At 32.5% G+C, this 26,874-nt stretch overlaps 1 protein-coding gene across 1 annotated transcript; it reads left to right on the top strand.

Moving 5' to 3' along the window:
• Window positions 1-1,489: 1,489 nt before the first annotated feature.
• LOC132728616 (delta-like protein B) lies at window positions 1,490-25,139 on the top strand. The gene is made up of 10 exons (XM_060714290.1): window positions 1,490-1,504; window positions 6,092-6,148; window positions 7,829-7,923; window positions 8,161-8,292; window positions 15,709-16,043; window positions 16,301-16,400; window positions 18,196-18,285; window positions 18,747-18,839; window positions 19,669-19,758; window positions 24,830-25,139. Exons 1-10 carry the CDS (start codon window positions 1,490-1,492, stop codon window positions 25,137-25,139), a joined length of 1,317 nt encoding a protein of 438 aa, XP_060570273.1.
• Window positions 25,140-26,874: the final 1,735 nt, after the last annotated feature.

Raw genomic sequence — 26,874 nt, 5'->3', positions numbered from 1 at the left:
AAAAATATATATGTTAAATTCTGCTTAATTAAATTAAAATAAAAAAGCGCGGCGGCGTTCACAGAACGCTTAGGTCGGTGCCAAGGGCGTGGATGGTAGATTTGCTGTTACGACTACGCCTTTGAAAATACTCAATCAAATCAATGTAAGTTCCATCAATTTAAGATATTTTTTTCTTGTTGAATGGTTCCAATATTGAGCCTTTGCATAGTTACTAATATTTTAAATTTATTTTGGTAGTTGTCGGTGATACATAGGCTTCATATCTCGTTTTTATTTAGTTCTTCTGCCAAATGGTTTCTCGTTTGGAACACATGAATTTTTTTACATGGGAACAATACGCCGCTTGTGATGGTTGGGAATGATACGAAAATGTCACATTGAATGTTCCATTCTCTTAAATTAAAATCATATATAGAGTCCGGAGCCGTTGCTAGTGAGCGTGGATGATTAGTTTCATTTACCACTGCCAGCTATGAACACCCTTTTACCAGATTTTTTATTCAAATCAAGCTTTTAGCATTAGCATTTTCCCGCTTTGGTTTCCTTTTGTTTTAAAATTACCTCGAATCATACATAACACTGGCCCATTACTTGTGATTTTTGTATGCAATATATATATATATATATATATATATATAATATATATATATATATATATATATATATATATATATATATATATATATATATATATATATATATATATATATATATATATATATATAAAGAAAACGTTTAATGGCAGTGAGCAGGTGTTTCATTTATTATTTGTAATTTAAACGTAATATCTTGTGAATGACACAATAAGAATGAACTGTTTGTAGTTTAATTCCTTTCATTGCCTTCGTTCTCCGAGAAATTGATCAAATATCAAAGTAAAATCTGAGGAACTATAGAGGGGTCTGTAACAGTACAATATGTAGATATCATCGGAATTTGTCCTCGCCTTCGACAGAAGGGCATGCCAATATATAATCATATTGTGTTGATCGTTTCTGTAATATTGTATGCCTCTCATCACGATCTGTCTTTTGATCAGGCTTATTTTCCCAAACTTATTTCTGTTCATTAGGAATCTATAAAGAAAGTTCAGCAAAGGTTATACTTAACTATCTCACAATATTGTCGCTGTCACTAATCTTTATTTATCCGACTTAACGGATTATCCCCTGGATCAGGTATTCAAAGCGTTATCTGTATCTATGTAAGTGCACCGACAATTTATTTTAAACGTGTCTAAGTACATTTGTCAAATCAATACCTTTTTGTACTTAAATATTTACATATTAAGACGCCAAAGAAGCAAGATAATAATGTTATTTAATTTGAAACAACATGGTTCCAGAATAATAATTAAATAAAGCTTATAAAAGCAGATAATATCCCAAATGATTTAAGTGATATCTTTATTTTTTCATCATTTGAACCATCATTTGATGCAGTCAAAATAGAGAGATATGTGTAAATGTGGGATCGGGAACTAATTATGGTGTTCTCAGAGGTATACAAATAAACAACATAGCTACCTAATTCGAGCTTGTGCAAGTATCAACAAACATATATTTTTGTCTTGTTATTATTATTTAATATTTTTTTTAAATCTCAATCGGACAAAAAAATCAAAAAATATATTATATCATAAAGTTTCAAGGAAATATAAAGTTGATGGATTAATGTTATAACTGCTATAGCGGCGACGTTTTCCAGTTAGCGAATTTAGCTTAAAAATGGACTGTTTCATCGTGTAACAAATTGTCTTTGCCTATTTTTTTTATCTAAACAACAATCCAAATTAGCAATGAATATATTTTAAGTAGATGCTTGGAGTAGAACACAATTAAAATATAAATCGTATTCAAAAGCAAGATTTTAATCAAAATACGTATATATTTTTCATCTCTTATTACTAAATAAAGCCAACAATTGATGGGAACATATGCTGAATAGAATAAATACTAACGTCATCATAAGTCAGACGATCGGTATATATGTGATAAACAAGGACATACAGGTGATTTTAATACTGTTTTTGCTAACAGAAGGATTAAAACTCTTACACCTAAATATACAGGATGAAATTTCATATTAAATTTAAAAAAATACACAAACAAAACACAGTATGTGTACGTAGGTCTAAAGAGATAGTACGCTCGTGTGTTTAAACAGTCACATAGGATACTTTGCACGGTTAAACCGCCACATAGGATACTTCTGTAAATAACCTATATAGCTCTCATAAGCGACATGACTACCTCCTTAACGACAGAATTGTCTCACAGATTAAATATCATTAACTTTTAAAACTAATTTTTGGCTCTGTTTAGAATTTTATTGCATTCTAGACGTAACTTCTACATATAATGTATGACAGTATGAGGTAATAGTATTATTTTTCACACTGGAACAGTCCATTTCAACGCTAAATTGGAAATACCGCCACAGCTACAGTTCAAGTAAGACTTCATCAACTTTACGTTTCCTGGAAACTTTGATCAAGTACTTAGCATAGCATTCTTCTAGTTTCGATACTTGATGCAAAATATGTAATAAGACATCATTTATCATTTATTGGTACATAAATGCGGCACCATACACAAGCTCGGTAGAAGCGACAGGGCAAATAAGCGTTTACCATTGAAAGAGATAGCTCTGTTGTTACAGGGGCGTTCTATTTTACAGTTGGTTAGATGAATAAGCATATTAGTCTAATGTTTAAACAAATAAAGAAATACAGATATGATTAATCTCGATCAATCGTTCTTATCTTTAAAACAAACAGTGGATTTAGGAAAAAGTGAAATATTATCACAATGTTATGATTGTTCTACTTACTTGAAGCTTATTTAGAGATATAATGTCGACAATTACATGAAGCAGGATTATTGCTGAAAATACTTTCATCTGAATTGCGTGATTTTAAGAAGAAAGAAAAAAGAGATGCCTGGTTAACCTTCACTTTGGTGTTGCCCTATAATACATTAATCTTTTAGCATTTTAATGTGACATACACTGAATCAAATTATCACTGAAAATATATACAGATGACACCAATATTCCTCATAGAATCTCTCAGGAGTCTCATGTTCTCACAAGAACCGATCACTTCACGATGACAAACCTGTTTTAAACAAAACTGTTCATTTTATAAGAGGAAGAATGTGTAAGCAACCTGACAACTCACGTGTGAAAATATGATAAACGAGGGCGTTCAATGCACACAACCCCCATACGACCAAGCAACACAGAGCGAGAAGTTTCGATAGCCCCATAATCGGGTCCATGTCACGTTACATATTTTCGTCAACCATGACAGGGATAATACCAATTGGCATGTGTTGATATGTGTCTCCTTTTGCTCTTCTAATATAAGAACAATTTGATTTTTCTCCAACGAATATGGACAAAACACTTTAAAATAGAGAAAATAGGAATCCATTATGATAGTTCAAAATTGAAACTGTTGCAGGCTCGGTTTTTTTAGCCTGTTCATGGACTGTGCTTCAAATGCAAACTACCGTCCACGTCCCCCAGCACCGGCTTAAGCAGATTTCAACATTTAAACATGAATTGGCAAACTTTTGAATTTAGAAACATCCCCAGATGTGTTCATATGGCGGTTATCATGGAGCCGAAGTATTACGACGTGTTTTCTGTTAAACGGCCATATAAAATGGACAGGTACCAATGATACGTGAATAAAGATAATATTATCGCTGAAATTAAGGTTGACCTTAAGTCCTGGTTTATGTGAAAAAGAAGATACTGAAATAATACTTATAGCACTTAATTATTTCTATGGAGTTGATAAATTGTCCTATGTTGTGTTAACAGGGGGGTCAAATCAGCGATTAAACTAAGCTATTAATTTGTTAAACATTATATCGATGAAGGTTACCGATACGATACTTACAAATACCCATAGCGGGTATTATGTCATGTCTGTCAGATAGAGATAAAGTTTGGCGGAAAAACAACATGACGTTAGTGGAGATGCGTGCATAGATTGCAGTTTCATATGATCATCAAAGGAGTATAAATATGTTGTTAATTTTTAACTTAACATTACTGATATTATACAAGGTAAACTCATTTTAACATGATTATTTCTTATCTTTACGAATCATTTTTTTACATAATTAAAGGATGGATTTATTCAAAACAATTTTAGGGAGATCATGAGATGCGTGTGAAATAAATTATAAAAAGTATTGTATCCTATGATTTTTGTTAAATACATTGAGATGAAATTAAGATACTAGAATAATTAACAGAGCACTTTGACAGTGGTATCTGATAATTTTTCTTATCACGAATATGGCAACATTTTATTTTTTGTATTTAATGTTTCTGCTATCGAAGAGAATACTGATTGTAAACTGATATTTTCATAGAGAACTTAATCAAGGGTACAATAACTAAAATTGTAAAAGAAGCCAATGGTAGCATGCATTACATCACATCAATCATTGAGTATGACTTCCATCACGTTATTGTTAAGGATTGAATTCATTTTAAGCCTGTGCTAGTGTTCGTGAAAAGGCTGCAATTTACCTTCGTCTCCCATACACAAATTCCATCTTAACTGAATCTGCAATTTTTATAAAATATTGAATTCATTGCTTTCGTCGGATTTCTCCTTTTTCAGATATTTATTTGGACAACACAATAATTTAACAGTAACACAGCATGATTTTACACCAAGGCAGTACCTTTCGGGTTATTTCATTCATAAAACATAATTATCAGAAAAATGAGATAATATCGTTTTATGTCCTCCTTAAATGTTCTATCATAACGTGAGAAACTACTTTGATGAAATCGACAAAAGTGACGTCTTAGATAATTTAAAAACAAAAACTTATGAAGTAAGAATTATACTTTATTCCTTGTAACGTTTATCATAATTCACCGCCTAATATCTTGTTTACATACATCCATGTATTTTTGTCAATATAAACTTTTCATACATTTTTTGCGTTCATTTATTACCCATTATGTCATTACCCCATTATTATACTATTAAACAAGTATAAATAACACACAAACGTTATCTATTTCAATGAGGCAAACTGTGTGTTAAGTGTGTCTATGGTACCTGGCTAAGTTCACGCTAAATAAGACGATTTATTGGCCTATATATACATGTATATACTTTATTATCATTATGTTTACCTTATAGAACTGTATTTTTCTCGATTTTGTTTGGTAATATTGACCTCGAACTGATTAGTTTTCGGGAATCTTTCATAAAATCCCGTAAAGAATATTTGTTTTGTTATCACTTTTACTCACCCGTTCTGTGTGCGATACGTATTTCAAGCGCGTATCAATGGGTTAAACTGTTTCATTTAATGCTTTACTAGATATGAATTCAGATTATAGTTCTCACGCAGAAATTAGATAAATTGCAATTTGCCATAGATAAAGCTGTGCAGGAATTTTAAAGTAGTTAATTCGTCTCACTATTGCATCACCTTTTCCCCAAGATAAAACATGTATTTCTTACCACAGAATGCTGATAAAATTGTTTAATTCTAATTATTCTAATGAAATGTTTTCTTTTTAATATCATTTCGATTTAGTTTTTGCCCAACGGAGAATAGGAATGCGCTTAATAACAACGGCGTTGCTGTGGGATAACCGTATTGCAAAAAGGTCTACTGGGCATCGTTCATTACTGTTATCTAATTTTATTGACATGCTTTTCATGCTCTTCTTTTTCAAAACTATATTTCATAACAACAAATATATCTTATTGACAAAGGGGTTGGTAAAAAAAAGCTTCTACTTTTTACGTGTTAATGTACTACACGACCAGCTCCTACGTTAGCCAATTTCGATCCCATGATTGAAATGAATTCAGCAACTGTATAGTTATAGTTACATGTATTTTTATACTACAACGTTAAGCGACATACTCGTTTCGTTAAAAATTGAAAATTAAAAAAGCGAATACAGATTGTCATATTAAGCAAATGTTATATTTCCGGTCGATTGAATACACTCATGCTACTTATTTCATCTGGCGTTTTAGCTCGCACGTTTTACTCTGGTATCAAACACTTTATTGATCGTTGTTTTATTTCAGGTTATATTTGTTTGTGAAGCCACAGACGATAACGGCACCACATTATGTGGAAATGTAGTATGTCATTTCAGGAGTATGTGCAAACCAAGTGGAAATGGGTGTCAATGTAGTCATGGATACATTGTACGTTTCTATTTATGTTAAACGACTGCACGACAATTACAAATACGAAATGTGTTAGACTCTTATAACAGCAAAACGCGACTATTTTTCATATAATCATTTTTTTTTTTGAAAAATACTATTTTTTTCTAATTTTGTTTGATTCATTACTTTGGTTTTAAGTTATATATTTTATGAAATTGCAGAAATATTTAGTCTTTCTATTGCTTTTTTAATGTGTTAAATTCGTTGATTTAAATCACTCTTATTCATTTTTCTTGATATCGTACATTCCTGTAAATAGTAAGACCACAGGAACTTGAAATTCTATCAAATAACCAATATTAATTATAATATACAAATATACCCCCTATATACTATAAAAAAACACAAGGAATGAAACGCCTTTTCCCCACCCGAACATAATTTACGCCGAACAAATCAACAAAACAACAGATCAAAATATTCTATCTGGCCATTTCGATAAACAATACATAAATGCATCAAATACCACCGATAACTTTTTAAAATCGCGTAGCTGTGTAGGAATAATTCAACATTTTCTGATTATTTCCCGCGATCTGAGTTTGTCGCTGACTCCATTCCGTGACGTCACCGGATTTTGAATCGAGGAGAATAATATTTATTAAAATTATTTTTAATAAGTTCCAAAAAATAACAGGTATGTATAAAACTTTTATACAAATTATTCTATGTAAATAGATTTAAACATCTTCATGTAAACCCTTTTTAACAAATTACTTTTATAAAAACATTTGAAAGGGAAACCCCAAACATGAACGGTAAATCTTTGAAAAGTACTGTCGTTTTAAAAAAAAATTGAGTACTCTATTTGATATGGCCCAGCAAATAAATTCAGCCCTGTCGTAAGAAATAAATCAGTCATTTGTTCTAGTTTGACAGTATTTTACTTGCAAACCTGTTATTTTTGGAACTTGTTAAAAATAATTTAAATAATATTATTCTCCTCGAATCAACATCCAGTGAAACGTCACGAAATGGAGTCGGCGACAAAAACTCAGATCGTGGGAAATAATCAGAAAATGTTGAATTATTCCTACATAGCTACGAAATTAAAAAAAAGTTATCAGTGGTATTTGATGCATTTATGTAATGTTTATCGGAATGGCCAGATAGATTATTTTGATCTTTTGTTTTGTTGATTTGTTCGGCGTAAATTATGTTCGGGTGGGGAAAAGGCGTTTCATTCCTTGAATTTTTTTATAGTATATAGGGGGTATATTTTGCATATTATCGTTAATAGTGATAGAATTTCAAGTTCCTGTGTAAGACTGTAGGTTGAACATAAAAGCATTATGTCATCACGACGAACCCTTAAAAGAGATACATTCTTAATAGGAAGATATTGTATTTCCGTATGTAAAATATATGACTTAGTATTATCACATAATTATGAAAGGCAATTTACAACTGCTTAAATTTTAATGCGTTGAATTCAATTACCGTTCAAATCTCATTGCAAAGGCCAAGTTTATCTTTCGTGTGCATATTCTTATTTTTTTTTAGAATAATTATTTTCTACTTTACAATTATAGTCGTGATTAAAGTTTTATCAAAAGATATGTAGGTGATTTATATATTCGATATATTTAGGGTGTAGAATGTAAAGAAGATCTTGATGAATGTAGTAATGGTCATTATCCTTGCCTCCATCGAGGTCAGTGTCATAATTCCTTTGGCAGCTATAGGTATGTGTAACGTTAATTGTACCAAAAGGTTTTGGGCCTACATTTTATTTAGTCTTTTAATTCTCTCGAGGGATTTCTATTCACGATCTTTATGGCACCAATAGTTGAATTCTAAATAAATCTGGTTATACATATACTTTTCATATGCATTAAATTTCTCTATTGTTTATTTCTATTCGCTTACTATGTATGTATTAATTTATTTAACAATTGTCAGAAAGTGTGTTCTTTTGGTAGTTGTACCTGTTTGGAAGGTTGGAAAAACGGTCCTCGACAACATTGCGAGTTGCAAACGAACCCTGATATAAATTTTCGGAAGTGCATGCCGGGTTGGAAAGGGGAGTGGTGCTCAGACAAATGTATAACAGAGTATGGCTATTAATTTCTTATAAAAGCAATATTTGGAATTTCAATACTGATCTTTTACCACTGAATGCAATCAATAAAAGAATACAACTATTTCTCCTAAATGTTTAAGTAAAAATTTCATAATTTGTGAGTACTGAATCTTGTATTGTACAATAAAAATATTTATAGGTTATTCTACATTATACTGTACAATACGGGAATATATTTGGACTTGTACACAGCTTGAAAAGTCATATTTGGCGAGCCGGTACGTAACAAACCCATGAATAACCTTCGCATACTTAGCCGCTTTACAAATGAAGTGTGCACCTAACTGAACGCTTTATAAATTAAGGCTGATAGGCTACTAACTTCACAAATTTCGAAGTGCCAAAAAAAAGAAAGTTCAATATTTAAAAAAGTAAAGATCGCGAAAGTAAAAACCGACGGTTTTCATGTTTGAACCATCTTGCTAGGCTGTGTAGCACCGCACTTTGGGGTCAAACGCACTTTAGGGGTCCAACCCCAAAGTGCGTTACGTACCTTGGGGTCCGACCCCAGAGTGCGTTACGCACTTTGGGGCCCAATTTTGACCCCAAAGTGCGTTAAACAGGTACATATGCATTTGTTAACATCAGGCAAACGACCGCACTTTGGGGTCAGAGAAAATTAATGTTCATTATGTTTTAAATAATATATTGTAGCCAAAGCCAATGGTAAACGAAAATCAAGTCATTAAATAGACCCAAAACATGTTCCCTGAATTATAGTAGAATCAATAGGGATTTAAATGTATTTGATTAGTAAGTGGAGAACTTTCACCAAATAAATCACCAAATAAAGTATTTGCATCAATTGATAAGCTTAAAACATTTTTTCTTAAATTTTCTTTTTATTTTCAAAGAATGTACACCTTTCATTAACTCCATTGTTTTTAGCTAAATGCATAATTTTCCCGTTTTTTATTTACACATTTTATAGAAAAATGATAGTCTTAGCATAGACAAAGGTATAAATTCTGGGTAATCTTAGTAAGACATTTCAGTAAAAAATGTGCCTGATAATATCTTAAAATAGCCATTTATTTAGCTAAATGTGACACATAGGAAACTTGAATAGCCGTTCCGGCAGTACTTAAAATATCAACTAATGAAGTAGTCGCACATGTAGAGCGGAACTTCAGAATAATTTAAAATTCTCAATGGGGGTATAAAGGAGATTGTGGGGTATCGATTCCCCGATGGTTAAAAAAACGTTTTAAAGGACTATTATGCTTTTATTCGTTTTTCTTAAAAGCTTTTTTATTTTGATGTTCTTCTATATTATCCAAAAAAATACACATTGGCCAATTACCTGAACCATCTTTTTCATGCTATAGTGAATTAGTATTTTATATCGAAGTCAAATACTACATTGTTTTGACTACTTTTATGACGAATAATTTCACATTTATCGCTACTTCATTGAGGTAACCATTTTTTTAAAATTATAAAATTCATGTTTGCTCTTTCAAAAGAAGTATGTTGCATTTCCCATTAAAAAAGTCTCTGGCGAAAGGTTGTTACGGAGCTTATAAAAACCCTTAAGTTTGTTGATAAGCTTAATAATGTATTTGTAAAAATCACTATTTATAGTCCGATCGAAAAACTTAATTGATGTTTCACCAGAACATAGCAATAGAGTATATTTATAGTTATTCGGAAAAAAAATATTAACTGCATTTTATTTCATTCCCAACATATTTAAAATGGGGCTCAATATTATCAAAAGTTATCAAGTAAATGACTGATAGAACGGGATATTTTTCGAAGCATCTTTTAATTTTAGGAATACACAATTTCTGTACTAGAGTATTTTGAACGGTGGCATAAAAGTGACATTTGCAATTCTTTTTTATACTTTTTTATTGTTTTTTTTCCGTACATATTTTTTGTTTTGTTTTTTGTTTGTCGTACATATTTTTTTTACTTTTGAATACATACTTTTTTAAGTTTTGCATACATATTTAATTTTAGTTTTGCATGCATATTTTATTTTAGTTTTTTGTACATATTTTATTTTTTTTTTTTTGTACATATTTGTACATGATCATTTGCTAAGTAGAGGTTTGGATAATTACGCCATTTGTAAAACACCATTTTCAAACACTTCGCCATCTATAAATTACCCCATTTGCAAATGCCATTTGCAAATACCAACATTTTCATTTTTGGATTTATCAAAACAAAAAAAAAATAAATAAAAAAAATAACAACACTTTTTAGTGTATACATGTATATATATAGTCCGCGGTAACCCAAAGAAAGGTTCTGCATATGGTCTCGATGTGGTTAACATATGACACAAGGTGCATGAAAATCCTTCATTGGTTTTAGGAGATAAGGAGCGGACATGAAACCCAAGTCTTAATCCTTTGACCTATAGGTGTGATCCCGACCTTGAGCCGGTACACCTGGCCCCCGGGGAGTGCGGGTTAAAAAAGAATCGTGTTTTGATGTTTGCGCTGTTCCGGGACATAAGGCAGGAATGTTATTATCCGAGTATCCCCCGCAGGGGGAAGATTTTACCAGTGGTCGGCTTGTTTTAAAGTCAATTCCTCCCCGCTATTCTCAGGGGATGGGGTTGAGTGGTGCATATTCATGGAATAATAACTGATCACCAATCAACAGCCCTTTCCAAATAGACACTAATATAATAGTATATAATAATAATAATAAAAAAACAACAATAATTATATAAAATACATATATTTAAAAAAATGGGCCGAAAAGTGTCGGCCGAAACCAGACTTGCCCGGCCGAAAACGACTGGGCCGATTCCAAAAATTGGTCGAAATGTGACCAAACCACTGCTGTTTTGATGGGCTAAAATATGTACGAAAAACAAAAATAAAATATGTACGAAAAACAAAAATAAAATATGAATGCAAACTAAAAAAAAAATATGTATGCAAAACTGTAAAAAATATGTATGCAAAACTAAAATAAAATATGCATACACAACTAAAAACAAAAAAATGCAAATGTCACTTTTATGCCACCGTAATTTTGTTATATGACCACAATTTTTAGATATTTTAAGTGGTAACATTAATGAAACTTTTATCACTAAAGCATCATAAAGTATTGACCGCCATCTTAAACTCCACCTTAAATATTTCAATGTCTCAGATCGAAAATAAGTCAGTACTCAGTATTTAAGCAGAACTTAGATGACACCGTTATACCTCTGGAACCCAAAGTGCGTTGATATGTAGCATATTAACGCACTTTGGGGTCAATTTCTCGATTTTGACCCCAAAGTGCGTTGGACCCCAAAGTGCGGTGCGAAGTTTAACGCACATTGGGGTTGGACCCCAAAGTGCGTTTGACCCCAAAGTGCGGTGTTACAAGGCTGCAAACTTCACAAATTTCGAAGCGTCAGAATGAAATTAAAATTAAGATAAAGTTCAACATCTTAAAAAATAAAGATCACGTTCTTGAAAAAGGCGTGGAATGATCTAAAGAAGTGCTACTTAAGTTTTCTTTAGGCTGCTAGGCTGTAAGGCTGCCAACTTCAGGCTGCTGGGCTGCAAACTTCACGCTTTTGTTTTCCATTTTTCAACATATTGAATCGCCAGTTTATAAAAAAATCATTTATTTAATGTATAATTTGGATCCGTGCTGAATTCATGTTCAGAAATACACTTTAAGCCACTGATATTGAAATGATACATCGAACATTGATGTACATTCTACGGGTACATAAATCCAGAAACTAATTAGCCTTGTATGGGGAGCTTGGAAAAGTTCCTTTAAATATATTCTGAAAAAATAACAACTTTGAAATATTTGAGAAAACTTATTTCACACAATTTATCATTAAAGTTCAAAACATAAATTGTCCAAAAATTTGATAAAATATTTCGAAATATTTAAAAAGGCAGAATATCAACTTTATTCCGATGATACAGAGCCTGTAAAAACTTCCCCATCACTCTCTGCCTTGTCGATATCCTCGTCACTTGTCGATATCCTCGTCACTTGTCGATATCCTCGTCACAGAAGCGCAATTCTATGAAATCTGTACTATGTCTTGAAATCTGTACAACTGCGATGTCTAGTTCCATATATTTTTATTTTATTTTTTGAACATGCAAAATACTGTTCTGCCGAAAATTAACCATTATGGGTGATATTGTTCTCTGAAGATATGCTGGAAGTCGTAAAACATTATGGTCATGATCTTTCAAGAGGCTGTTAAGTACAAAATTGATAAATACAGAATCCCTAAAGAAAGCCCAACACGGCAAAATTGAAAATGTTGCAGGCTCGGTTTGATAACCGGGCGCTGATTTATAACAATTGCATAGCTGCAGTAGCAGGGACTTCAACATGAAATATTTTGAAAAACAATATCATGGCGACGTAAGCAGTCCTGAATTTCGGTTTTACAGGAGGACACTTGTCGGTTTGAAGGTTATAATATGGAACTTTGTCTCTGACCCACTTCAGGAAAGTTACGCCGTTCATCTCGCTGCGGAAATCTCCAGTTGATGACTATATGGAATGGCACGGAAGTGTCACATTGAAGGTTCCATGATAACCGCCGTATGAACACATCTGCGGATGTTTCTAAATTCAAAATTTTACTATTTCATGTTTAAATGTTGAATTCTGCTTAAGCCGGTGCTAGGGGCGTGGACGGTAACTTGCACTTTACAGTACCGTCCATGAACAGGCTCAATCAAACCGAACCTGCAACATTTTCAATATTGCCGTGTTGGGCTTTCTTAAGGGATTCCGTATTTATTTATTTTTTGGATTTAAACACCAGTGATGCTCCTTCAGACGTTGACTGTCAGTATTGTGTATTCAAGCGTGCAAGCAGAGAAGTTGTCGCAATTTCTGCAAGCTGAAAGATCCAAAAGCTTATTTGGAAAAATCTGTATACATAAGAGTTTTTAACAAATTTAAGAAGGAATACAAGAACCACCTAACAAGAAAAAATTATATTTATGCTGCTATAAATGTAGAAAGTATTTAAAATGTATCGGAACGTTTCACCTTGCAAGGATCGTGAATTGAGATCGAGTATATATCAAACTGATTATCGAGTACAGGTAACAGAAAAAATCGTTAATACTCGTGTGTAGGTCGTTATTGGCGTCCGCGCCGAAGCGCGGCGCTCTTATGGAATGAGATCAGATTTTGAGAAAGGGCGAAAGCAACTTCTCGAGTCTTTTAGTCGGTCATAATAAATGCCGAAAATTCCGATCGGTATGAGGGTGCTTGATTATTAAATAAGAATGAAATGTCGCGATATGTTACAATGAATTTTCGCAATGCAAACATTTACAAATGAAATAACCTTTTCCGTCAATAAATCGCGCTCTTCGGGGTTTTTTATTTATCATTTTGTAGTACACAGTCGGTTATCATGTCATGGTATGTTATTGTTGTACATGTATCCTAGAATGATCAGTTGATGACCTAAATATTCCAAAAACCTATTTATAGATATATCTTTTTATCACTCCTATCGGTAAATGCCGGTCTCTCCCGGTCTATTTTGACCAGGATTTACTAGTGACCGGCGAATAGTACCACACGTTATATTGTCCGGTCTCTCCCGGTTTTGGAGTAGATGTTTGATATCGTTACAATTAGAAAAAAACAACAATAGCATGTTTCATTTTATCTATATGAGATAAAAACATAAATATGTACACGGATTTATATGTAATATAAATCCGTGATATGTACAATAATTGAGAAAAAGGTACATTTTTTATGGTATTAAAATGACATTATCAACTTTGAAACATTTTATTTAATTATTCAATTTGTTATCCGTGTTTAGTAAAGATGCCGAGGAATTATTCAAAGTTACAAATTAGATTTCATGAATTATTCAATTGATCGATAATTTAAAAAATGATAAAGAAAAAATACAATGTACATGTACATGGTTTAAGAATAAACAATATTATAGATTGAAAGATAAACCATAATTTACTGACTTTTTCCAGTTAAGCTTTGACTTATAATCGTCGGTCAATATGACAATTGAATTCCTAAAATTTATTTTACAATTTTAATAAAAAAGAGTAGTAAAAACTCAGTATTAAAATAGCACATAAACACAAAAAGAATAAAGAAAACAATATTCATAAAATTTGTATTTTTTTTAAATTAAAATTAATAGATATTACAATTATTGTATAATAAACAATTATGCTCAACATGATCAACATGGTAATATAACCAGTGTCATATTTTTACTAACTTAAAGTGTGAACAGATACCTTAAGGTGACAACAGACACTTTTCGTGGTACTCACATAAATGTCATTTAAACCAACTTATTTCAGTAATAATTGTTATTTATTTTATCTTTGTGCATTAAATGTCGTTGATTATCATAAAAAATAACATATTTGAAAAAAATGCCTTTGTAAATGATTGATTTTTAATAAAAATCCTAAAATTTTAAATCGTCATATCAAAGTCATTTTTTATTTTTTTGTCATCAAACTTTTGGAAAATAAACATACTTATAATATCTGGGGAACCGTGTCTCAAATTTTTTCTATATTTTCTCAAAAAAAATTACGTAACGTCAAACGTTTTATGCGACTTTTTTCACCATACATATTACGTAATGAAAGATAATTAAGTCGCTGATTGAGCAAACAAAAATCCCTGACACGGTTCCCTCCGTAAATGAATTCCCTTCCATGTGCTTTAAACCGCATGTTAATTGCTTGATTATTAAAAAAGTTATGCCGATTCAAAGTTAGTCCGACCCGGATCAAACGAAGTGTCTTCGCTAATAGCGATAACATGTACATAATAAGGGACAAATGTGTGGTACGTGTTGATCATGCGTTACACATATGGATTATAAATGATTGCATACATGTATATCCGTTGCTATTAATAACCACGATCATAAAGAAATAACAAGTAATATTCTAATCTCTAGCATGCCAATCAAAGTTCATAATGAACAATGTCTTTCGTCAGCTCATTCATAAGTGGTATACATTTCTGGTAGTTTATAAGAATATCTTGTCATCATATGTGTACTAGTTCATCTTCACTTGCTGCATTTCTTGCTTGGACGCCCTTTGATGCTTTGCATCAATGCTTTTCTTGTGTTCATGCTGGCATAAGGAAACACCGTCTAGCAGCGGTCTTTAGTAACTTTTTGCAAAAAGTTCATGAAGTAAAAATTACCTTTTAAAGTGTTCTGAAGTAAGTTGAAAATTCTATTAAAGTAGAAATAAAGGTACACTGATTCAATAAATGAGTGCCGAAATGAAACTGAAAAAAATCGTTCTATGAAAAACCTTCTCGCCAACAAACTTTCGTCCACAGCTCTCATGTTTTATTCGTGTGGCATCCTTAGCTAAGGGATTTAATGATTTGATAGATTCTCGTTTATTTACTTCAGTAATGATTGTAAGGCGAGCGAAGTCTGCATTCAGCACGGAAGGGGTAAAATCTGTGCATGTCGGCCTGGCTGGACCGGGTCTGTAGATAACTGCATCGATATCGACGAATGCCTTTCATCACCATGCCAAAGTTTTGAGGTGTGTACAAATACGGACGGATCTTATTCCTGTGGGTGTCCAACGGGCTATACTGGGATAGCATGTTCAGACGACATAGATGAATGTCTAACAAATCATTGTAGTTATTCCGGTATATGCATGAACACTGTAGGTTCCTACAAGTGCAATTGTCTTCCTGGTAAAGAAGGTGATTCATGCCAGAATAGAGATGAAGGTAACACTTTAATGCCCTTTTTTAATATAAAAAAACACAGCCTGAAAATATAATAAGTGTTATTGCATAATTCTAGTATACTTTATTCAAAGATTTTTCAAATACAATGTATTAATTTGTGTGATACTTAGAAATACGGAGAGTAATAAGACAACAAGTTGCAAGATTAGTTATATTTTTTACATCTGCAGAACTCATTATACGTTCATTCATATTTAACTTTTACATTTTTACTTTCAAAAATACCCGAAAAACAGGATTTGCACCACCCAAAACCGCCATATTTGCATTAGCAGTGGGGTCGTTTGCATTTTCTATTGTTTCGATTATTGTCGTTGTTGTGAGTAGGTACCTGTGGTAAGTAAAGCGTTTTTTAATAACATGTTTCTTCAAATCTGTTGTGTTTTTGTCAACGTTGTAATTATGTAGAATAATATTTACGCTGTTGTATTATATGATGCAAATGTGTATCAATTATGTTTTTAAAATACAACATGATCAAAAAGTTCAACACAGATATCGAACTGGGAAACTGCCTTCATGTACTCAAAACTCCGAAATATCTATGCAAGTAAAGTAGATTTACTTCGGCCGGGTATCTCCGAAATACCTATGCAAGTAACGTAGATTTACTTCGACCGGGAGTCTCCGAAATAACTATGCAAGTAAAGTAGATTTACTTTGGCCGGGTATCTCCGAAATAACTATGCAAGTAAAGCAGATTTTCTTCGGCCGAGTTTCTTTTTAAAGATACTTCTTGTTTTAATTGAACGATACTAGTAAATTTCTATGGATATTTATAGAAATGTCCATAGGCCGTGTGAGTTGTTTATCGTTCATATGAATCCGAAGGAAAATAACAATGAGTTATGTCATAATGAAAAGTTATTTTGACTTTCACTTGTTCACTAACTATATACCTTTTGATAAGCATAATGTAACTTGAAGTGAACTTGTATTCGCACATTTAACAAACTTAATCTTGCTTTATAGTGTTAGGTGTGGTATTACAAGTTATTGTCTGAATATGCAGTTGAGCCAAAAATGTTCAAACAAATGTTCGAAACCGTACACCTGCATAGGTATCGTTAATATCAGTCGATATGGATGTGCAATCTGATCATAAACAGCTCCTAAATAATGATATGATTTAGGATCTGACATTCATAAATATTTTAGCAGTTTTGAAACCACAATTTTTAGCGTTATTGTCACAATTCCTAGATATAGCGGGTGACCATAAATGAGAGCAGTCATGATTTTTATGTAAAACAATTATACGACGCTTAAATAACAATACAAATGATCTCATTTGTCACTTAAAGAACATTCGAAAGATATGTTTATCGTTTTGTACCGCAAAATCAATAGCTTCTCTGACTTTCAAGGAGGTTTCTTTATGCTTCCAAATTAGGATTTTCTATCAGATCCCTCTCTTCAACTGATGATTTATTTTGTTGGCTTAAATAGGTTTATTTGGACAGACGTTGAAACCTTAAAATATGCATGTAGAAGTTACGGAGATCTGATATTTAGTAAGTTATGTGGTTTTGTGGTTTCGTTGTTTGTGCCGTATGGAGACCGTCAAAATCGCCACGTACTTTTATTCACAGGCGAATCTTCACAGAATGAAAATAATAAAATATTCTGACAATATTATATATTATTGAATTACATGTATTATACATGTTGTAAATCAGTATAATATAAAGATAATATACGTATAAAATAGATGAAGATTATGACATTACAAAATAAGATTTTTCAGGAATATTCTGTAAAATTCATATCAAGAAAGTGTAACATGTTTTGCTTTATCTTACAAATAGCTAAAACAATCTTGATGAATTGCAAAATTACGATTTTAAATCTGATATTAGAAATAAATGTTAGATACCAATGTTTTTTTTCGTTAGTAATGCGTATATTGTTGACAACGTTCCGTTTTACCTCCCTTTCTTTTCTAATTTTACCTACCCCCTTGCCTCCCTTTCTTGCTCAACCTTTTAATTCTTGTCATCATTTCGTAAGCACCTACACACTTTTCAATATTTCAAGTATGTTTGTTAAAAAGTAATTCTTAATTTATACGTCCCCCTTATTTGTTTCCTCCCTTGATTTCTGCAATGTATAATAATTAGTGTATTTACAGTAAAGACCGACACGTAAATCAACAAGAGGAAGACATGGAATCTGATCCGTCGGCAAAATCAGACTGGGAAAAGAACACATACGGGAAAAAGTAACTTTCTTTTTATAACGTTTGTTTAATAATTTAATAATGCAAAAAATGGTTAGCGTTAAAAGAGCGTACCATTTTTATTTGGGGTGGGGTACTATAAAAATGTTCACAACACATGAATGGTTCAGCAAATCAAAAGAATCAAAGATAATGGCTATTATTTATACAGACCAATCTCATTATTGAAACGCTCTGGACTGCTACGTTTGAGAATAACACACAGTATGCATGTATCTCGTGTATACGCATTGTGTTTTATAAATAAATTATTATTGCGCTGGGACTGCATTTGTATACATGTATTTGAAATGATAAAATAGTTTTATAGGAAGTCACATATTTCAGGAAACTGAATAATCATTTTATATGTAGATATACACACAGCTTTTATTATAGATAGACACTGCCTATAACCATATGATAATTGCACTGTCTTACATTGAAATATCGACTATTTTAAGTACCCATCCACCGGGTGAACCTAAGAGAAACGTTGTTCGAATCGTGTCAAGGATGGCACGCATTTCAGCCATGGAATCTATTACAACAAATAGGTAAGAGTGTTAAAATGTCATTGATTATGCAAGAACGCTTGTCTAGACATTTTTTAATTGGGATAAAAGTCAAGACGACAGTGCTGTCTTATTGCGAATTTCGAACTAATAATATAAGAGGAAGTAGTTATAAGCTCCTCAGACGCGAGATGGACCTGAGTAGAACCGCCGACCTCCCGTAAGCTAGTTGGATAGGTTTTTTAAATGAAAGAATCAAAATTCTTGACGGGGATTCGACCACAAAACGGTAAGGGGCGAGTGCATAGACGTAGGTGGCCTTTACTGCATGAGTCAAGTTTAATTGTAAATTGTACAGGTATAGAAAGAAGGTACAGCAGCGAATTGCTCATACTTCCATATTATTTCTAGTAAAATATACTTCAAATGTTTACTTGGACAGTAACTTGCATTTACCATTACCTTCCATAAACATGCTGATGCAACACTTACAATTTTGTCAATAGCCTTCTTCATAATATTTCATCTTGTGACCCTTTATCTGTTGATTCTTTTAATGGATCTGACCATTGCTTTGAATATGGAACTAAAGAATTTCAATATTGAATTAGAGCATTTAATCTACCAACAGTTTAGGGTCTGGTCAGACTTCAGGCTGGTATGGCACAAGTATGGCACTATCATGGCACCAAAAGTAAATAACTTTTGGTTCCAGCAGGTTACGGATTAACTTGTGTAGAAAAATACTACTGTCGTTTCTTTGTACTGATAAACAAAATTAACATTTGAAACCTATAGACTACAATTGGTTGACGAGCAATTTCAGAATCTCCAAAAACTGTCAAATAAATAAAATAAAATAAATTTTCAGGTCTGAGGAAAATTTCAATCCATTTCAAAACGACAAGCCTGCAAAGCACAATAGAGTCAGAGTTTTAGAATTAGAAAATATTGCATCAAAGTAAGTCATATTCAATACTGTTTTGTATGATTTTGGCAAAAGTTAAAGGCACATATCGTACTCATTAAAATGATGTGACGTATTTGTTCAGCTACTTGAAATGTAAATGCTTTTGTATTGGTAACCATCATTTTTCTCGGATATGGAACTTTTTTTTCCTGACACACACAATAATTGTCCACTTATTTTTTAACATTATAGCGAGAATGAAACGGATGATCTAACGCAGCTGAATCAAATAAATGAACAAGCCACAGGTGGTCGAGCAAGAGTGTCTATTTTTGAATAAAGGACTACAATGTGACGGGAAAAGAACTTGTTTAAAGAATAAACTTTTACTTATTCGTCACCTCAATTTATTTTTCCCCATTTTTTATTGATTATAATTATTATATTGTTAAATATTTACTTAGAAACAAAAGATATGAAACGTCTCTAGAGCTGTGTATTTGATAGATGTAAGTTGGCATCAGTAATTTCAAGACAATAAAATCGTTAACAAAATCTTTATGACAATCTCAAGCTTTATTTAGAGTATATTTTAAATACAATAAATATTTTTGTATCACATTTTGGTCATTACCATTGTATAAATTGTACATGTATCTCCAATGAAACAAAATATTGGTTGTTGTTATTGTTTTTAAAAAGAAATCAGGTAAACTTTCAACTTGAATTTAAGCTTATTATTCTTATAAAAGTACATATTAACAGACTTTTGACCTAGTATGTTTAAATGTATTGTTATTTTAATACCTAGTCAATAAATCATTACAGTAATATTAACAAGAATGTAATTGAGTGAAATACAAACATAAGTTAATGTATTCCGTCCTTAAAGGTTATCTATTTGTTGTCATTTTGACCTCCTGTAAAGTCATTTTTATTGTGATATTTGTTTTCTGTATAGCATAGTAAAATTCACTATTCTTTATCTTGCAAATATAATGATGATTATATCATCATGATTTTAAAAGCCTTATTTGATTTAAATATCTTGTATAGTAGAATATGTCTTTAAATATATTTTGTTGATTTTATTTTTCAATTTATGACATGGCATGATAGTGTGTTTTAATTCTGTCAATAAATCTATATTGTATCTCATTTTCTAATCGTTTTATTGCGAAGCACGTGAGGTTAATTCAAACAAAATCTAACCCACTTTTATATTCAATATTTTCCGAAGTAGATGTTTCAGGTTATGCTTATGAAAATCCATCCAATCAATATTCAATCAGATGTCCATTAATTATGATCCTAAATTATTTGAAGTAAGTAAACTCGTATTGAAATCTTTCAAATAAATGTGTTGCTATACCTACCCATTTACTCATCATCCCAGTTACATTTTAGTAAAGATTAAAACAAAATGAGGAAAAAGAAAACGGCCACAAAAAGTGGTTGTCAGCAAGAAGATGCTTTCGTTGTGAGTTTACTGATGACATATTATTTCATATATATTTGCATGATATATCAAATTAAGTTAAAATCGATCTTTTTATTTGTTATGAACGTATGAATAAATTATTTTTATTCTCATGAAAGTAGCAATCTCAATTTCATGGTGTTAACAAAAATGTTATAATCAAATGGTATTCAAATCTAGATAAGTGACTAAAGCTTTAATTTTAAACGCTTATAAAGTTGATACAATTTTGCGACTATTTCATCAGAAAATGTTAAAAACATTAGAAATTGATCTGTATATGTATATTAAGCATTTAAGATAAAAAGATATTGATATAATTTTTACATACTCGTTTGTTTTACATTCTATAATGACTGTAACTTTTAAGATAATATTTAAAATAACATTAACATTTTCATTAGTATTTGCTGATAATATTTATGCCAATGCGTTCTTATAGTTCAAGTTCATGGTAATTTTATCTTTAAACTTTTGAACGATGGACTGTGCATGGTTGTATTGCGGCGCATAAAAAGAAAAATAGATACATATTCATATTTTCAATCTTACACACTGTCAGAAAAGCAACCAAAAAGTATGTGTTAAACTTCATTAGTGGTATAACAACATTTAATTGTTGATTTCATCACGGCTTTAACTACAGCCGTGATTTCGATTCACATATATGACGACAAATGGCGTATAAATATTTCTCATTACATTGAATGAGACAATAAAGAATTGTTTTATACAAATAATACAAATAAATAAGATGCAAAATAATGTTCATGCTTCTATTTTTATATTTATTTTAATAATCATTTAAGAAAGTGTTATAAAAGATTATTCGTTTATGAAAAACAACAGATAATCACTGTGCAGACACATTTTTAGGCATACAACTATTCGATTTTCTAGTCACAGACTATTAGATATTTTGAAATGCAAGGGAAGTAAGTACGAGTAAAATGTATTCAAAGCTTGTAAGAGTAGGTTCAGATTTTTGTATCTTACTATTTTTACATATACTTGGTTTACTATATTGATAAATTTATTCTTGACTAATGCCAATACTTATTCATATGTTTATATACCAAAAAATGTGACTATGATCTATAATGTCTGCCAATTGTGTATTGTGACATTTGTGAAAGAATAAAGCTTCTTCTTCAATGAACAAGATTACGATCAACTGTATCTTTTAAATGTATAATTCAAGTGAACTGAGGATACATAAGTAAAAAAATTGTTGTTAGTTTGGTTTTGTTTGCAATAGTAAACAACACATTTTCACGAACAACTGTCTTGTCCCATACTAAAATTCAGTGTTATTATATTTTTCTGGTCCTTCAGGATCATTGATGCCAGCACTATTAAGTGTTGAGAATTGAGTACCGCTAAAGCCGGTGCTAGGGGAGGCGTGAGGGACGTTGCACTTATTCATTATCCCTCATGTTCAGACTCAACCAAAGCAGTCTGCAGTTTTGTTGTGATTAAGGCATCCGAGGGATCCCTTTATTTCCAGATTTTTATACTTCACAACAGTAGATGTCAAGTCCTGTGTAGCTGTAAAACATTGCCCCGTACTTCCCTTCAGTGTTATTATATTTTTGTGGTCCATCGGCATCATTGAGGCCAACACTATTAAGTGTTGAGAAAAGAGTACCGCTCAAGCAAGTGCTGAGGGCAAGATTGATATTGCACTTATTCATTATCCCTCATGTACAGACTCAATCAAAACGAGTCTGCAATGTTCATGTAATTTTGTTGTGATTAATGCTTCCCTTCCGAGGGATCACTTTGTTTCCAGATTATTTATACATCACAACAGCAGGTGTCAAATGCCGTAAAAGTTGTCCCGTTCTACCCCTCAGTGTTGTTGTATTTTTCTGAACCTTTGGGATCATTGATGCCAGCATATTTAGTGTTGAGAATTGAGTACCGCTTAAGCCGGTGCTAGGGGCGTGAATGATATTGCACTTATTCATTATCCCTTATGTTTAACTCAAACAAAACTGCCTGCAATAATTTTCATGTGATTTTGTTGTGATTAATGCTTCCGATGGATCACTTTGTTTCCAGATTTGTATACATCACAACAGCAGGTGTCAAGTGCCGTGTGGCAACTGTAAAGTTGTCCCGTACTTCACTTCAGTGTTATTATATTTTGCTGGTCCATCGGGTTTATTGATGCCAACACTATAAAGTGTTGATAATTGAGTACCGCTCAAGCCAGTGCTAGGGGCGTGGGGGATATTGCACTTCTTCATTATCCCTCATGTACAGACTCGATCAAACCGAGTCTGCAATTTTCATGTAATGTAATTTGTGATTAATGCTTCAGAGGGATCACTTTGTTTCCAGAATTTTTGCTTGTTATTTATAAAAAAAAACGTAGACAAAATAACAAAACATTGGGGAAAATAAACGTTCATACAGTGCTAAAGTATAAATATCCTAGTATCGGAGACGTGGACTGGAATAACGGGTGAACATTGCCAAACGCTAGGGATAAGACTTTTTGTGATAAATTAATCGATATAACTTCAATTTGTTTTATTGAACAAATCAACACAACCCCTACACGTAAGGATAGGATTTTAGACTTATTCTTTTCGAGCCATCCAACACTTATACAACGACACGTAGTCGGACCACCTATCGGGCTTAGTGACCATGATAGCTTATCCGTAACAACAATCATAAAGCCGGTTCTCAACAAACTACCGCCGAGAACCGTGTTTAATTATAGAAAAGCCGACTGGCCGAAAATTAAAGATCGTGTGCTATTATTTCAACACGAGTTTCTGCGTAATATACATAACAACACAGTAGATGTAAACTGGAACAATTTTAAACAAGTGATATTAGAATCATGGAACGTTTCATACCGAAGAAAACTATAAAAGGGAAATCGGACATACCGTGGTTATAAAAGAATATCAAACGGCTTTTTAAGAAAATCGTTACTTATATCACATTGCAAGAAAAAGTAATAGCGCAAGTGACTGTAAAAATTTAGTGACCTTCGCAAAACTGTAAGGAATAAACTACATACTTCCTACTACAATTACATTAGATATCTTCTTGATCCAGAAAATGATAAATCTTCGAAATCTTGGAAATATATAAAGTCTCGTAAACAAGACAGCATGAACATTGGAACATTGAAAAACAACGGTCAAATCGCCGAATCCGCTAGTCATAAGGCAGAAATGCTTAAAAACCAATTTTGTTCAGTATTTACGAAAGAATCTTTGGACAATCTACTAAATAAAGGAACTTCGCCATACCGCTCGATGCCCAAGATAAACGTTACATTAAATGGTGTTGTTAAGTGTATTAACAGACTTAATCCCAAGAAAGCTTCTGGACCAGATAAAATACCTATCGTTGTCTGAAAGAATGTGTACCTGAAATAGCACCAATTATACAGTCTTTATTCCAACAGTCTATTGATAAATCTTAAGTACCATTGGACTAGAAAAACGCTAACATTGTACTTATTTTCAAAAAAGGCGACAGAACCAAACCATCGAACTACCGCCCTGTAAGTTTAACCGCAGCTGTTTCTAAAATGATTAAACATATAATAGTTTCGCAAGTAATGAACCATTTAGACAGCCAGAACATTCTTCACGAAAACCAACATGGTTTCAGGGCTAAACGCTCGTGTGAATCTCAACTTTTATTTACTACAGATGACATTGCTCGTAGTGTTAATCTTGGTCACCAGGTTAATATGGCGGTGCTTGACTTTTCTAAGGCTTTCGATAAAGTGTCACATCAGCGACTCTCTGTAAAAATGCAATATTATGGTATACGTAATGAAACCAATTTGTGGATTAATGAATTCCTTAACGGTCGTTATCAACGAGTGGTAGTAGACGGAGAATCATCAAGACCGTCACTGGTAACATCGGGCGTGCCTCAGGGAACAGTGCTTGGTCCTGCATTGTTTTTAGTATAAATCAATTTTATTTTACTATACATCGCTTCGGATATTAAGTCATCAATTCGCCTATTTGCTGACGGTTGTGTAATTTATGGACACATACTCACCAGTGAAGATCATAATATTTTACAAAAAGACCTGGACACTTTAGTTGATTTGAGTAATATCTGGCAAATTGAATTTAACGTCGATAAATGTGCGACCATGTCAATAACAAATAAACGTAACAAATCTGTGTTTGACTACAAAATGAACAAGAGCTGTCAGAAGGACAGCGCGCTCGACTTTTTTAGTGCTTGCCTATAAAACAAAACTTTGACAGTTAAGGGCACACAAGACTTTAACTAGGAATTTCTAAGTACAAATCAAGAAACATTTTCACAGAGTTATCTTCTCTTGCTTACAGATAGGTCTCATGATGGCACATAAGAACTCCAACTTCCAAAGTAATATCTCAAATGGTTAAGTCAACAAGTGGACAAGAATGAAAATCTTAACTGAGTTTCTAAGTCAAAAAGGGCCATAATTCAAATAAAATCCTTAACAGAATTACCTTCTCCTGCCCATGTTTTGGGACCATGATGGTAAACAAGTATTCCAACTTTCAAATTAATATCTCAAACAGTTCAGTCAAAAAGTGGACTGGTACTAAAAACTTAACCAAGATTCTAAGTCGATAAAAGGCCTTAATTTTTAAAACAAATCCTTGACAGAGTTACCTTCTCTTGCGTACAGATGGGGGTAATGATGTGAAATAGCATTAAAAGTTTCAAAGCAATATCTCAAAGGGTTAAGGCAATAAGTGGATTTTACCCATATTCAATGTATTTTCTAAGTCAAAAAGGGGCATAATTCTGTCAAAAACCTTGACAGAGTTATGTCCTCTTGTCTGTTGATGAAGGTCGTGATGGTAAACAAGTATGGTCAGTTTCAAAGCAATACCTCCAATGGTTTTGAAATAAAGTGAGGTGGTACAAAAAAACTTAACCAAGCTCAATACACTTTCTAAGTCAAAAAAGGGCCATAATTCTGTCAAAAACCTTGACAGAGTTATGTACTCTTGTCTGTTAGATGGAGGTTATGATGGTGAACAAGTATGGTAAGTTTCAAAGCCATACTTGTAATACTTCTGAAATAAAGTGGGGTGGTACGAAAAACTTAACCAAGGTGTGACACCAACGCTAACGCCGACGCCGACGCCGACGCCGGGGCGAGTAGGATAGCTCCCCTTTTCATAGAAAAGTCGAGCTAAAAATCAATCACAACATGTTGTTAAAAACCATCCATATCTGGGTGTTGAACTAGCAGATACTCTGAAATACAACCTACACATTGATTCAATCACAGCAAAAGCTTCTAGCACTCTTGGATTTATCAAACGGAACTTAAAACACTGTCCGACCACAGTAAAAGAAAGAGCTTATCAAACTTTGGTTCGACCTAAACTGGAATATGCGTCACCAATTTGGAATCCTCAACAACTAAATACATGAAAGAAAATCGAACAAATACAATGGAACGCGGCAAGATTCGTCATGAATAAGCCATGCAACAGTTATAATCCATCTACATCTACATCCATCTACGTAACATCAATGCTACACGAACTAAAATGGCCAACACTTGAACAACGTCGTCAGTGTGCGGACTTAATTCTCATGTATAAATTGTTTAATAACCTGGTGGCTGTACCAGTTGAATACCATCCACAACTATCAACAAAATACACAAACTCGGTAAAGTTCGTCAC

Source organism: Ruditapes philippinarum, unplaced genomic scaffold (genome assembly GCF_026571515.1).
Source record: "Ruditapes philippinarum isolate M1 unplaced genomic scaffold, ASM2657151v2 ctg2202_1_1_1_1, whole genome shotgun sequence".
Lineage (NCBI taxonomy): Eukaryota > Metazoa > Mollusca > Bivalvia > Venerida > Veneridae > Ruditapes > Ruditapes philippinarum.
The sequence above is the reverse complement of the archived record's forward strand: the minus strand, read 5'-3'. Positions and strand labels throughout refer to the sequence as shown.

Excerpts from the sequence above, each read along its gene's own strand:
- LOC132728616 (XM_060714290.1), top strand. Across the intron at positions 6,149-7,828 it reads CCACATTATGTGGAAATGTA|GGTGTAGAATGTAAAGAAGA; the intron begins GTATGTCATTTC and ends CGATATATTTAG. Across the intron at positions 7,924-8,160 it reads AATTCCTTTGGCAGCTATAG|TTGTACCTGTTTGGAAGGTT; the intron begins GTATGTGTAACG and ends TTCTTTTGGTAG.